Source organism: Falco biarmicus, chromosome Z, assembly GCF_023638135.1.
Source record: "Falco biarmicus isolate bFalBia1 chromosome Z, bFalBia1.pri, whole genome shotgun sequence".
NCBI lineage: Eukaryota > Metazoa > Chordata > Aves > Falconiformes > Falconidae > Falco > Falco biarmicus.
The window spans coordinates 29,654,561-29,668,627 of record NC_079311.1 but is presented as its reverse complement, the minus strand read 5'-3'; the positions used below and the strand labels follow the sequence as shown (position 1 = coordinate 29,668,627).

The window sequence follows — 14,067 nt, the reverse complement described above, 5'->3', positions numbered from 1 at the left end:
CTGGCTGTAAAGGTCAATGTAGTACAGGTATGTAATTAAACAGAGTCCATGACATTTTTCTAGTACAGAAAATTTATTCCCAAAATTATTGGAGTGGCTGGAGATCATAGATCTAATTACTTTGTCTAAAGGTAGTGGGAAAAATATTTTCTGTAAAAACAGGAACACATGAATGGTTGTCATTGTCCCATCCAGCTGTGCGATAGATTAACAACATACAGTGCTATAGACTTAGCAATGAAATCCACAATGTAGCCTCAGTTCTTGCTGAGGAAATGTCTCTCATTTCTCTGTTTACCTTCTTAGTATGAAGCCTCCTCTCCATGTTCATCTATGGGTTTAAAATTACCCTTGCTGCTTTACCTTATAGAATGTCAGCAAAGGGATTTAATTTAGAAAGAAAATTATTAAACGATAGATAAAATAGCAGGTTTTTTCTTCATACTAGGTAAGGGTAATTAGTCAGTGCTTAAGGAAATTTATAAGAAACAAAAACCCCCACTACTATAAGAAATTTCCTTATTTAGTATTTATTCAAAGGTTTTACAGATCCGATGTGATACACAGTCCAAACTACAGTTTGCAATGGAGTGTCTATGTTTAAGTTCAAGTGTTTCAGCTGGGGTGTGGGAGCTGGTCAGGCACCTACCTAACTGTGGTTTTGGACCATGACAAAACTGCCAACATGTAAGGGTGTTCAGTCTACAGGTAAAAGTCAGTTTGTTTGTGCTCAAGTGAAATGTAGTAACTGTTACTTGATGGAGTTAAAAGTAGTTAAACATACAGGAGATGTAGTTAGTTGAGATAGTAAGCTGACTGCGTGCAAGTCTGAACTGTAACTTGGAGTAGTCTTCTGTTTGCATGTGCAATTTCAGATGTACACTTGGCCCATCTTTCAGAGCTGTGTGGTATCTGATACTTATTCATCCAGATAAGAAATGGTTTATGTAAATTGGGATAGGTAGATGGAGAACGACTATGTTTTAACTTCCATGGTTTTAAAACTTTACTTTTGTTTTCTTTTTTTAAGACCAGTTTTGCATATAAAAAATCCTCTTAGAGAAAATTAGCTATTACTAATAATTTTCCCTCCTATAGTATAGAATAGAGCATCTGCTTGGAGATAAAATTGATCAACAGCGTTGGACAGATGATGGGACCCTGTCTGAACGAGAGCTCCGGTCGACACTGCTAACTTTTGCCTGCACCCACAATATTAGGAAGTGTAGAACTACTGCCACTGAGATGTTTGAGAAGTGGATGAAGTCTAATGGAACAATGAGGTACCACAAAAACTGGGCTTTCACTTCTTTTATTTACCTGTTTCCCTGTTACCTTGCCACCATAGTTTGGGAGAAAAAAACCCAACAAACAAAACAATCAAACAAAACAACCCCCACACCACCACCACCAACTGAATATTGATAAAGCACTTCATTCTGTCTTCGACTGTTCCTCATGTAGAAGTAATTGCTGTTTTCAGATGAAAGGGAGAACTGTCCTAGAATTTAAGACTTTGTCTGCAGTTTCATTAAGTGTGACTGCGAAACCAGCCACAGATTGCTTCCATCTGCATTTCCTAAGGTGCATGCTCAAGGAGGATTACTTAGCAATGTCAAAGCATACTTTTTTTATCTTGCAGAACTCATTCTGTTCTGGATTCCTTGCATTTTGAGCCACAGAAAATTACTTAGATTTTTGTATAATTTACCCTGCTTTCACGTGACTAATATGATTTGTTTTTTCCCAGAAACTTGAAGTACTAGATTGGCATGAATTCAATCCAGCACAAACTTACAATTGCTACAGAATTAAATTGCTCAAAAGACAGCCATTTCTTTCGAGCTAATCTTTAATTTTGTGACTTACTTATTTTCTCAGATGAGCATTTTCATGCCTCTCTTTTGGTTTTTTGTGGGTGGTTTTTTTTGTTGTTGGTTTTTATTTGTTGTTTTGTTTCATTGTTGATTTTGTTTTCCCCTGTAGTCTGCCTAGTGATGTTATGAAAGCCATATTTACAGCTGGAGCCAAATCTAGTGATGGCTGGGAATTCCTTCTGAAGTTGTACGCCTCTACGCTTTCTGAAGCAGAGAAGAGCAAAATGATTGAAGCCTTGGCCAGCACAGAAGATGTCAGAAAGCTAATCTGGTATGAAGGAGCCAGAAAGCTGTATGCTCTGTAATTGAAAAGTGTTAAAATCTTCTTTGGAAAAATGTATTTCCTTTTTTATATTATTGAAAAAAATTCTGATTGCTAAAGAAAATCTATCCACATGTTTTGTATAAGCTTCCATACAAATATAGAACCTGGTATTTTTCACTTTAAAATAATTTGCAGAACAGAGTAGCTCAAAAGGCCAAATTCTGAATATGCATAAAGAGGAAAAAATTGAAAAAGTTTGGGAATGCAAAATTACAGATTTTTGGTAAAAGTAACAAAATTGCAGGTTGTTCTATGGAGTCTTAAAAGATTGGTATATCTTTATAACCAAGATAACTAGTTAGGTTTTGATTTGTTTTGAGTTCTGTCTTTCTCCCTCTTTTCCTCTCTTCTTTCTCTGTGAAATTCTGACCTTACATTATGCTCCAACACCTCTCCATAGACCAAACCGCAGTACTGCATGAAGGACACTAAGGTTGTCTGGCTATGTGTGATTCTTGTTACAGCTTTCCTTTCTAAACATTTCAATGTATAATGTTTTCTTTTACAAGTCCTTAGAATTTGCTTCCTCTTTTCCAATGACAATGAAAATTCAGGTACTTGGTTTAGAGCTAAGGTCACTGTGGTACTTGGAAACTGAAGGTAGATAAGCACAGTGGCTGTAAAATGGAGCATCAGTGTGTTCCAGATGTCAGAAACTGCTTGCTATTTGACCTATTATAGAAACTTTTCCATCTAATTCAGGAGTATCAGAAGAATCATGTGAAGATATGAACAGAAGCTTTTTCCTGTCTCTCTTCATATGCTTTTTTTTCATAACTATTTTAGGTTAATGCAGAACAGCCTTGAAGGAGAAGTCATCAGGACACAGGAGTTTTCACATATCATAGCAACTGTTAGCCAGAGTTTTCCTGGGTATTTGCTGGCCTGGGACTTTGTCAAAGAGAACTGGGAAAAACTTACACGAAAGTAAGTCTTTTGATGTAGCTGAAACTTCACACTCACAGTGGCAAAGCACCTGTTTGTTTCTTTCAAACACAAGATAATAAATAGTTGGATTACTGTAAGAAGATGTGTACTAAATTGTAAAGCCTGTTTTAAAATCTTATTTTACAAAATAACTTGGATCATAAACTTTGAAGTCTCCAACTGCTGATGGGACATTGGAGTCTTCTAGAGATTCACAGCAATTCTAAAAAATCTAGATTTGAATTTCTGTTGAAAGCATGCTGTCTCTAGGATGATTGCTGCGGATGCAGGATATTTATGTGGATCAAATGCATTCAAAAGTAGACCCAGGGAATTCATTTAGCATTTATTTGTTCTGCCTTTTTACAGCAATCCCAAACTAAAATAACCAAAAAATCTCACTTGCTTCGGATATACATGTTCTCCTTATGTGGCTTTGAAGGGTACCCAACAGGAGAACTAGCCTGCAAGTCTTCAGGAAGCTAACAATACGTGGAAAACTGTATTTCTAAATCCCAGTTTTGATTTGGAACTGTTTCACATTGCTAAAAACCTTCTTCTGGATGAAACTTTCTGCTCTAACAAGCTCTCAATAACCAGCACTACAAAATTTCTTTGCTTGAAATGAAACCTGGTTGCAAATTCAATTACTGTAGCATTTTGGAATACATAGCACAGATACAGGTCTTAGTATTCAGTATGGGGGGTCCTCAGTTCTTTACTATTTCAGCTGTGATAGAAGTTTGAAAATTTTCCATTTCTTTTGCTCTGAAGTTCAATTTTTAGAGTAGTAGGGAACTAGAGGCTTGGACTTCCAAAATCTTTTATCTCTTTTGAAAAATAAGATTTATAATCTTGAACTTAAGTGCTTTTAACCATTTCCAACTACTAAAACAAAACCCAAAACCCCAGCTACTAAAACAAATAAAGGTTGTGTACGTACACTGAACCTGCATCTTAAAGTCGCTCCTAGTTAAAAATAACTTTTTTGTTTGTATTTCAGGTTTCACCTAGGCTCATATACTATCCAGAATATCATTAGCTGGTCAACTTCTCAGTTTGCAACAAAGGCACATCTCCTTGAGGTTGGTGTCTTAATGTACCAGAGAGGGATATTTTCTAGTGCCAATGCTGTCTTCATGTAATTAAGGGACAAGAAAAACACAAGTTATTTCTGTCCTTAAGGCCGTTTTGCAAGGATATACATCTATTGCTTTCCCTATTTCTCACATGGCAGACAGATTCATAAACATTTGGAAGATTACATACTGAGTCTGTGGCAGAGTAACATATAGAGTTGAACCCAGTTATCTGTTTTCCTGTTCTCTGAAACACACTGTCTCCCAAAATAATGATTTGTTCTAGATAGAATTTTGGTGTAGATTTTGCAAACAAGCTATACTTTCTGTGACTCTGGAATGTGATGGAGTGCCATAAAAATTGCTTTATGTTTTTTTTGCTGTTGGTCATCCCAAGGAGCTGTTGTGAAGGTTGAGTATCAGTTAAGAGCCAGTTAATAGCCACTAGAAATCTCTGTTGTCTTCCCTAACCAGGCCTGGAAGTTAATGTGTCAAGAATGGTTTATGGTTTAATCTAACATTTTCATTCCAGTAATTTGGTAGAGATAGTTGTTTATGGTTTGATTTAGAGTATTTTAAGTGTTAGCATGGACAGTTATAATGCTAAGTGGGTGTCATTCCAGAGTGCTGAAGAGGATTGCTTATAACAATCAGTTCCTTGTCATAGAAGGAGACTCCTTTTCCAGAACTTTGAGTGCTCTGTGATTGCTCTGGGATGAGTATGATAAGTGAATGTCTGTTTATTAGTGAAATAATTTATTGAAACTGGATGAGGTTTTACTGCAGTTCCCATGAAAAATGCTTTTCTTGCATTTTGGGAACTCCTTTGAGAGGTTTGCTTACTGCATAGATGCAAATGATTCTCAGGAATGGGTTTCCTGCAACATATGTGTAGCCTTTGCTTCTGAACCTATTTGTGTGGCCAGTGTTTATTTTAATTAAATCTTTTTCTTTCTTTTCTCTTGCTATGCAGGTAAAGTCATTTTTTGAGTCAAAATCGGAGGAGAGTTCTCAACTGCGTTGTGTAAAAGAGGCAATTGACACAATTCAGCTCAATATCCAGTGGATGGAGAGGAACTTGGCAAAGCTACAACATCTGCTGTAGTGTGCGTAAATGCTGCGGTGTGTCAGCCATTTAGGAGCTCTGTGGGCAGTTGCTGTGTTTCTTTTGCAAAAGCCAGAGTGAAACCAGGCATCACTGCAACATTGTTTGCACTATTTTTAAGGAGTCTAGATAGCTCAGGGCATGTCTCAGATAATATTTTATTTTCCTTGGAGCATTTATGAGCAAGATGTAAGTATTTATTCTGAAACTGTTTTCATCTATAGACCAAACATCTGCACAAATGATTAAATATAATTTTGTATTTGAAACATATGCCCTTTCATTTGGAGCTGTATTGCAGTTTCTTAGCAGTGGGTTAATATTGACAGTTACGGTCAGAAAGACCCAGAACGAACTGTTAGTTCTTTGCAGACTGCTCCTTGGGCAGTAGATTTTTTAATGCAAAACTGTAGATGGTTTCCACATTTGTAGACACAGAAGCTGTTGTGAAACAGAATCATACTTCAGGTACATTACTAGTAGTGGATCTTATAAAATACACCAGTTTGATGTGAAATAAATAAGATTCCAATTTTGTTTTAAGTTTGAATTTTTTATTTTCACAGTATTGTTTAGGAATGATATCTTATGTTAATGTATACTTCAATGAATAAAGGGGATATGTAGTAGTATAGAAAAGTAAAACCAGGTAGCAAACACAAGTGTTTTAGAGATGGGATTTCCATAAACACTGTTGTGACCTTGGAACTTTTACTCTGAATTTTTTAGGCATTTTTGAGAATCTCATCATTAGTCATGGAACTTTAACTGATATTTCTGTATTGATCTCTGAGCAACTGCATAAAATTGCACTTTTCCAGGTTCGTTCACCTGTTAGACTGACTACTGATTTGTGCCCTCTTGACTACTGATTTTTATTTCAGCACCTGTTGCAGAGGGTCTGCAATGAATAGATACTGCAGCTACTTCATTTGGGTAAAGTTCTGGGTTCTTTCCTTGCCTGATGACTTGCATATCACAGTATAATTTGGGAACATTGCTGACTCTTTATGATGTAAGCTTTAGGACACCTTCTCATTTAGACTTTGATGATGAGCTCTTCTACCGTTGTGAAAACCTAGTGAGACAGATCTTCAAAGTCTTTTAAAGAAGAGGATGTAAAACCCCAATGTGCTACATTAGAAAGTTGAAATACCTACTGTGCAATCTGCATCTCTTTCAAAAGCAGTGAAAAAGGCCATTTTTGAGGGATAAAATGTAAATACAACACATGCAAGAGTAAATGTACCTTTTTACCTGACATCTGTTTTATTTTCTTCACTACCGATGCGCCTTTTGTACATGTATGAAAGCAGATTCAGACCTGTTGTCTTATCATTGAGTTATGTGATTAGTTATAAACTACAATGAAAGCACTAACAATTAAAATTTGTACTATTTTAATTAAGCTGATTTAATTTTAGCTACAGTAAATTCTGAAAAAGATAATAGTTTGAATCAGAGTTAAATTAATGGACTTAAATATTTGTCACAGAGTAATTCAAATTGAATGCTTTAATTTATGAAACTGCAACACTGGCTTTTTATTTGGTTAGCAGAAATTGTAAGCTATGATTGCTTAAGCCGTACCACATTTTCAGAATATCTGTGAAAACTCCTCAAAAAGAAATTCCTCATTTTCCAGCTCACATTAGTATTGCAGATGTTATTTTTAACCTTGAAATTACCAAAAAAGAATGTTATACCTTAAGAGTGTGCAAACATTTGTTTGCCCAGAAGGCCCAGAAATGAATAATTTTTACCTGCACTGAAGAAGGAACTGGCAGTATAAGCATTGAAAATAAATCATCCCCCCTTAAAGTTTATGGAATTAGAATTGTAATTAAGTATGTTCTTGGAATTTTTGTACTGCCGTGTGTTATGACTTCATTTCCCTCCTTTTTGGAATCTACAGAAATATTAGTTCCATCTTTGCATATTTATGTGTGTGTATATATTCATATCATCTCTTTTTCTTTCTAGCCACTTCATATTAAATGAGAAGTCAGTAGTAAACTTTCACTTTTCTATCCCTTCTGTCCCCTCACATGTGTTTGAACTCATCCCTGACTGCAGTATTGAGGTATATAAAATTCAAAATGGAAGCTATAGAGGAAGATCCCATCTTCCTTCTGATTTCCTCTGTGGAATTTAAAAAATTTACTATTTTATTCAAATGCTTTAATGATTATTATGAGGAAATAGCATGGAGCTGAGTTTTAGACAACAGACTGTACCAAGAAAATCTGAAAAGCTGGGGAGGTTGAGGAGGGATTATTGAATAATTTTTGTTTTACTATTTGTTACATATGCGTACTTTTGCTATATTAGTTGTAGAGTTTTTAAAATTATTTTTCTGTAATGGAGTCTCTGACCCTATTAAAAATTGTGCTGGAATCCTTCTTCCGTGAGAAATGCTTAAATATACTCCTCCCTTTTTTTGTGTGCTGGGAACTAATGAAGACGAGAACTGGTGCGGGACAGCCAGCCATTGCTGACAAGGCTACGTTTGGGGTATGGGCTGAGAGGAGGGTGAGGGTCAGGAAAAGGGTTAGCATTTGGTGCAAGACAAAGTGTATAGCTCCAGTGCTAGCGGAACCATGAAAAGTCTGGCTGCCAAGGGAAGGTGAGGGCTACTAAAAGCTTTCAGTCCTGGGCACTTTTCCCAGGGAGCCACAGGTCACAGCATCCCTGTTGTCCCTGGGGTCTGGCTAGGGTTAGCGTTGGGGTGAGGCTTAGACATAGGAGCAAGACAAAGAGCAGAGCCCCGTTGTCTGTAGGGCTGTGAAGGCTGCCGAGGGAAGGGGTGGGCTGCCAGAGATTTCACTCCTGGCTGCTTTTTCCTGGGGGCTGTTGCTGGCAAGGTTCTGTTTTGGGCATGGGCTTAGGGTGGGGTGAGGATCAGGAAAAGGGGTTAGGTGGAAGCCAAGGAGCAGAGCCCCGGTGTTAGCGAGGCTGTAAAGAAGCTGCCGAGGTGAGGGCTGCCAAAAGCTTTTTCAGTTCAGGCTAATTTTGCCTAAGAGCTGTAGAGTGTGGTATGCCGTTATACCCGGGTTTTGGTTCAGGTTAGTGTGATGGCAAAGCTTACCCATTGGTGCAGGACAAAGCAGAGACCCAGAGTTTGTGGGGCTGTGAAAGAACAGCCAAGGGAGCAGGAGGGAAGTCCAAAGCTTTTAGTCTAGGGCATTTTTTTGTTCGTGGATACTGTAGCTGGCAGCATCTCTGTTGGAGCTGGGATCTGTTAAGGCTTAGGGCAAGGGCGAGAATTAGCCACAGGTGCAAGAGAGAGAGCACAGCCCCAGCATTTGTGGGGCTGCAACATTGCTGCCAAAGGAAGGTGAGGGCTGCCCAGGCTTTCAGACCTGGCCACTTTTCTAGGGAGCCATCGCTGGCAGAGCTTGTGATGGACCTGTGCTCTGCCTAGGGTTGTAATCATGGTGAAGGTGATGGTTACGTGCAAGTGCAAATGCAGAGCCTCAGTGTTTGTTTGAATGTGAAGGGGCTACCAGGGGAGAGTGAGGGCTACCAATACCTTTCAGTCCCGGCTGCTTCTGTTCACATTCCTAGGTGGTGGGTGTCAGTTCTGAAGATAGCTCTGAGTGAGGCTGAGGGGGTTGGGGGGGGGTTAGGCAGCAGAGTAACTGCAGAGCCCCAGTGTTAGTGAGGTGGTGAAGGGGCTAACAAAGGATTTTAGGGCTGCCAAAAGCTTTCAGTCCTGGCCATTTCTGTGTGAAAGCCCTAGCTGGTGGGTGTCCATTTTGAAGCTCAGCTCTGGCTGGTTTTATGGTCATGGTGTGGGGTAGGATTAAGTGCTAAAGCAAGCACAGAGCCCTAGTGCTGATGGGGCTGCAAACAGGCTGCCAAGAGAAGCGGAGAGCTGCCAAAAGCTTTCATTCTTGACCACTGCTATAGCCTCCATACCCAAATCTACCCTAAGCCCACGTCCAAAATGGAGCCTTGCCAGCAATGACGCCCAAGAAAAAGTCCCCAGGAATGAAAGCATTTGGCAGCCACTTCAAATCGTCTCAAACAATGAGGCTCCAATATTTGTCCTCTGCCTGACTCTAACATTAATTCTCCTGATCCTCACCCTTGCCGGAGCACAGGTCAAACATGCAGTTCTGACAGCTATGGCGCCCAGGAAAAACTGAGGAATTTTGAATCCAGTACCTTCCAATGGTCTTCCTCTCGCGGCCCCAAAACACTTGGGCTCTGCACAGTCTCAATCACCAGAAACATAATGGGCTCCTCACCCTAGCTGTAGCCTAGGCCCAAAATGGACACCTGCCGACCAGGGCTCCCACACAGAAGTGGCCACGATTGAAAGCTTTTGGCAGCCCTCACCTTATCTTAGCAGCGTTTTTTTCGTTCCCCACTCTGCACTTGGTCTTGCACTTAACCCTAACTCTTTTCCTCACCCTCTTTTAAACTCACATCCAGAACAGAGCGTTATCAGCAATGGGTCCTAGGCAAAAAGGGGCAAGGACAGAGAACTGTTGTAGCCCTCACCTTCCGTTGGAAGCACCTTCGCAGCCCCACGAACAATGGGTCTTTACAACTCCTCTGCAACCAAACCCTCACCTGAACTCTCACAATAGGCAAAGGGCAAAACAGACACACACCAGCTATGACTCCCACACAGAAGTGGCCAGGACTGAAAGCTTTTGACAGCCGTCATCTTCCTTTGGCAGCCAGTTCAAAGCCCCAGAGACACAGGCTTTGTGCTCACTCGACTGCCTGAACCTCACCTGTGCCTTCCACTCACCTGTGCCTGTTTGGGACCTCGTCTCAGGCTTGAGTGCCCAGACAGGCACCCAGCAGTCATGCCTCGCAGACATAAAGCTGTCTGCAGCCCTCAGCATCACGTGTTAGCCTCTTTGCATCCCAGAAACACTGCAGCTCTGAACATGCCCTACCACCTTGCCCTCACCTACATCCTAGCAAGAACCAATGAAAACTGGCAGCTAACAGTGATGTCTCCTGTACAGAAAAGGATGCACTGAAAGCTTTTGGTAGCCAAAACCTTCCTCTGGCAGCCCCATCTCAGCCCCATAACCAGAGCCCAGGTTCCAAACACTCATCAGGTGTGGATCCAACACCGAAACAGGCAGGACTGGAAGCTGTTGGCAGCTCTTACCTTCCCTTGGCAGCCTCTTCGCAGCCCCATGAACCCTGGAGATCTGCACTTTACCACTTAATCCTCATCTACCTGCTCACCCTCCTCAGAGCCTTGCTACAATCACCACTTAGGGCTCCCACACAGAGGTGGTCAGGACTGAAAGCTGTTGGTGGCCCTTACCTACCCTTGTCAGGAACTTCACAGGCCCACTGACAGTGTGGCTCTGTGCTTGTTCTACCACATAACCCCCACCTACCTCCCCAGTTTCGCCCAAAGCCCAGCTCCAAAACAGACACCCAGCACCTGAAGTTCCCACACAGTTGTGGCCAGGTGTCATGGTTTAGTCCTGGCTGGCAACTAAGCACCACACAACCTCTAGTTCACTCTACTCCCCCGTCCCTGCCCCTGCCCTGGGTAGGATGTGGGGTGAATAGCAAGGGTAAAAGTGAGAAAGAAACTCATGGGTTGACATAAAAACAGTTTAAGAATTAAAAATAAATAATATTTTTTTAATTAATTGTAAAAGGAAGAGAAAAACATAACAAAGAGAAAAAGGAAAATTAAAATCCAAGAAAGACAAGTGATGCAAATGAAAACAGTTGCTCACCACCAACCAAATGAAGCCCAGCCAGTCCCTAACCACCCCCCCGCCCCCAACCTCCCCCTCTGGTTTTATTACTGAGTATGATGCCATGGAATATCCCTTTGGCCAGTTGGGGTCAGCTGTCCCAACAGTGTCCCCTCCCAGTTATTTTTGCACCTGCAGCCTACTCGCTGGAGGGGCAGTGTGAGTAGTAGAAAAGGCCTTGACACTGTGTAAGCACTGCTCAGCAGTCACTAAAACATCAGAGTGTTATCAACACTATTTTTCAGCACAAACTCAAATGTAGCCCTGTACAAGCTACTATGAAGAAATTTAACTCTATCTGACCTGAAGCCAGTTCATTCTCTACCCCTTATTCCATATAATTTATATCATGGTCAGGTCCCACACTACCACAATACATCCTCATTAACCACCCCTTCTCCCATAAAATGTTTGTAAGATGTCCATACATATCCATAAAATGTGCACAGAGATCTTTCAGTTTATGACTTTGGCTTCCTCTGTTATGGTATTCACGCAGGACAGGAGAGCTGGTGGAATGCATGGAGTTACTGGGCAACAAAACCAGCTCAAGTTGGGTCATTGCTGCACTATCATTGACTCTTGTGAGGTTTGTTCTTCATTCAGATGGTTACTGCAGTAGTACTTCCTATAACATTCAACTCAAATAATGGATTACAACAACTTAAAGGTATGTCCATTACACTTTGCACCACTGGTCCCTTTGGACTAAGCCATAAGGTTTAATATTGTAATGAATTCCTTCTCTTGCCTCTAGCTTGGCTAGCAGCAAGAGGTTCCTGGTATAATACCTTTAACATAGAGTGACCACAGCAGTGGTGACGTGAAGCATCATGTAACACTAGTAATATACAACTCACATCATGTATTATTTTCACCCAGGACTGAATCATCTTCAGGTACACGTTGGACTTCCTCATCCTTGTGCAGTACCCACCAAGTGCAACCAGGTCCTTGAGCAAAAACAGTCCTGTTAATAAGTTTGCCCTTTCCTGATGAAGGAATAACGCGGGACTGTTTTTCCCAGCAAGGTCCTTATATGCTCTATGGGGATCTTCTCTCCTTCCACAGTGCCCAGGGGGTTTTGATCTGGCACAGCCAGGTGGACTGGCAGATCCTCTAGTGTTAACTAGCTAAGTGGCTTCTGCTAAATTTGTATCCCAAAGCTTGAACGTCCCAGCACCCGTTGCTCTCAATGCTGTTTTTAACAGCCGACTGTATCATTTGGTCTTCCCAGAGGCTGGTGCATGATAAGGTAAGTGATACACCTGGTCAGTGCCATGGTGTTTGTCCTTGGCCTAGGTGTTCATGAGATTGTTTTGGAAATGAGTCGCATTGTCTGACTCCATTCCTTCAGGGGTGCCATGTTGCCATAAAACTTGCTTTCTAAAGCCCAAGATATATTCCCAGCAGTGGCATGGCTTACAGAGTATGTTTCCAACAATCCAGTAGTCAGTTCCACCATTGTAAGCACATGGTGCTTGGCATGGTGGGTTTGTGATACTGTGATATAATCAGTCTGCCAGGCTTCCCTGTATTGATAGCTCATTGTCCCCTATACCAAAAAGGTTATAGGGCTGACTTGTTTGATTGTGGCACACATTTGACATTCATCGGTAATGTGTGCAATGGCATCAATGGTCAAGTCCACCCCTTGGTCATGATCCCATTTGTATGGTGTAGCCCTTCCTAGATGTCCTGATGTGTCATGGGCCCATTGAACTATAAACAGCCCACCCTTAGGTTCCCAGTCCAAATCCACCTAGGCCATTTCAATTGTAGCAGCCTGGTCCAACTGCTGGTTTTTTTGATATTCTTCAGTAGCCTGACTCTCGAGTATGTGAGCATCTCATGACATAATTTTACAACCAGGTTCTCTGCCTGGACAGCCATATCTTGCCACAATTCAGCAGCCCATATGGGTTTGCCTCTGCACTGCCAGCCGATCTGCTTCCATTGCTGCAGCCAGCCCCACAGAGCATTTGCTGTCATTTAAGAATCAGTGTAAAGTACTGGCCATTTTTCTCATTCAGGACTATCTAAAGCCAGCTGGATGACTTTCACATCTGCAGACTAACTCAATTCACCTTTTCCTTCAGCAGTTTCTGTGACTTACCACATAGAATTCCATACACCATCTTTCCACCTTCAGTGTTATACAACACAACAGGATCCACATGTAAACAGGGCATATTGCTCTTTATTTTCTGGTGATTTATTATACAGAGGGCCCTCTTCAGCAAGAGTCACCTTCTCTGGGCGTGACACATCAAAGATTTGGCCCTCCAGCCTGTTCATGATCAATTCCAGGATTCCTGAGTGTTTGAGATTCCTCATGCAAGCCTGTTGTGTTACCAGTGCGACCACTTAGTCTGTGTAGCTTCAGTTGCAGGTGCTTAAAGGGGATCCTCTCGTTCAACATCTAGCCCAACGCTGGCAGTCTGGATGCCAAAAGGAGCTGTGCTTCAGTACCAACTACTGAACTGCTGAAGCAGTTCAAACTCCTTCATATGCTGCTAATATTCCTTTTCCTGTTGGAGTGCAACGGATTTCAGCTCCTGTATACCCCCAGCTCCAAACCCCACAGGTCACCCTCAAGTGTCTCCAGGTGCTTTCTGTCAGAGGCTCCAAGTGTGGCTGTGATCCATGACTGCAGTCTAAAGCACATTTTTCACGTCTTGTCCTGTGCAGACTGGTCCAAGGGCTACTGCATGAACTACCTCCCATTTAATTTGTCCAAAGACTTGCTGCTGTTCAGCAAGCAAGTTCAAAATCATTCTTCTTCCAGGTTGCTTGACAGAGAGGGCTTACAGTCAGACTGTAACTTGGAATATGCATTCTCCAAAAAAAATGACACTTAAAAAAAGCTTGCGTTTCTTTTCTGCTAGTTGGTGGAGACCTAGCTGTTATTTTGTTGATCACATCCATTAGGATATGGATGACACTCATCTTGTCATTTTTTTCCTAAAAACTGGATCTCCTTTGCAGGTCCTTTCACTTTTACGGC

General features: G+C 41.4%; 1 protein-coding gene across 3 annotated transcripts in view; it reads left to right on the top strand.

The window, feature by feature from the left end:
* Positions 1-7,715, top strand: part of LNPEP (leucyl and cystinyl aminopeptidase) — a 67,167-nt gene extending 59,452 nt beyond the window's left edge. For all 3 annotated transcript variants that reach the window (XM_056324553.1, XM_056324555.1, XM_056324554.1), the window contains 5 exons: positions 1,099-1,283; positions 1,987-2,148; positions 2,989-3,129; positions 4,133-4,214; positions 5,182-7,715. In XM_056324553.1, coding sequence (XP_056180528.1) covers positions 1,099-1,283; positions 1,987-2,148; positions 2,989-3,129; positions 4,133-4,214; positions 5,182-5,313 — 702 coding nt within the window. In that variant the 3' untranslated portion in view covers positions 5,314-7,715. The remainder of the gene's footprint in view (positions 1-1,098; positions 1,284-1,986; positions 2,149-2,988; positions 3,130-4,132; positions 4,215-5,181) is intronic.
* Positions 7,716-14,067: the final 6,352 nt, after the last annotated feature.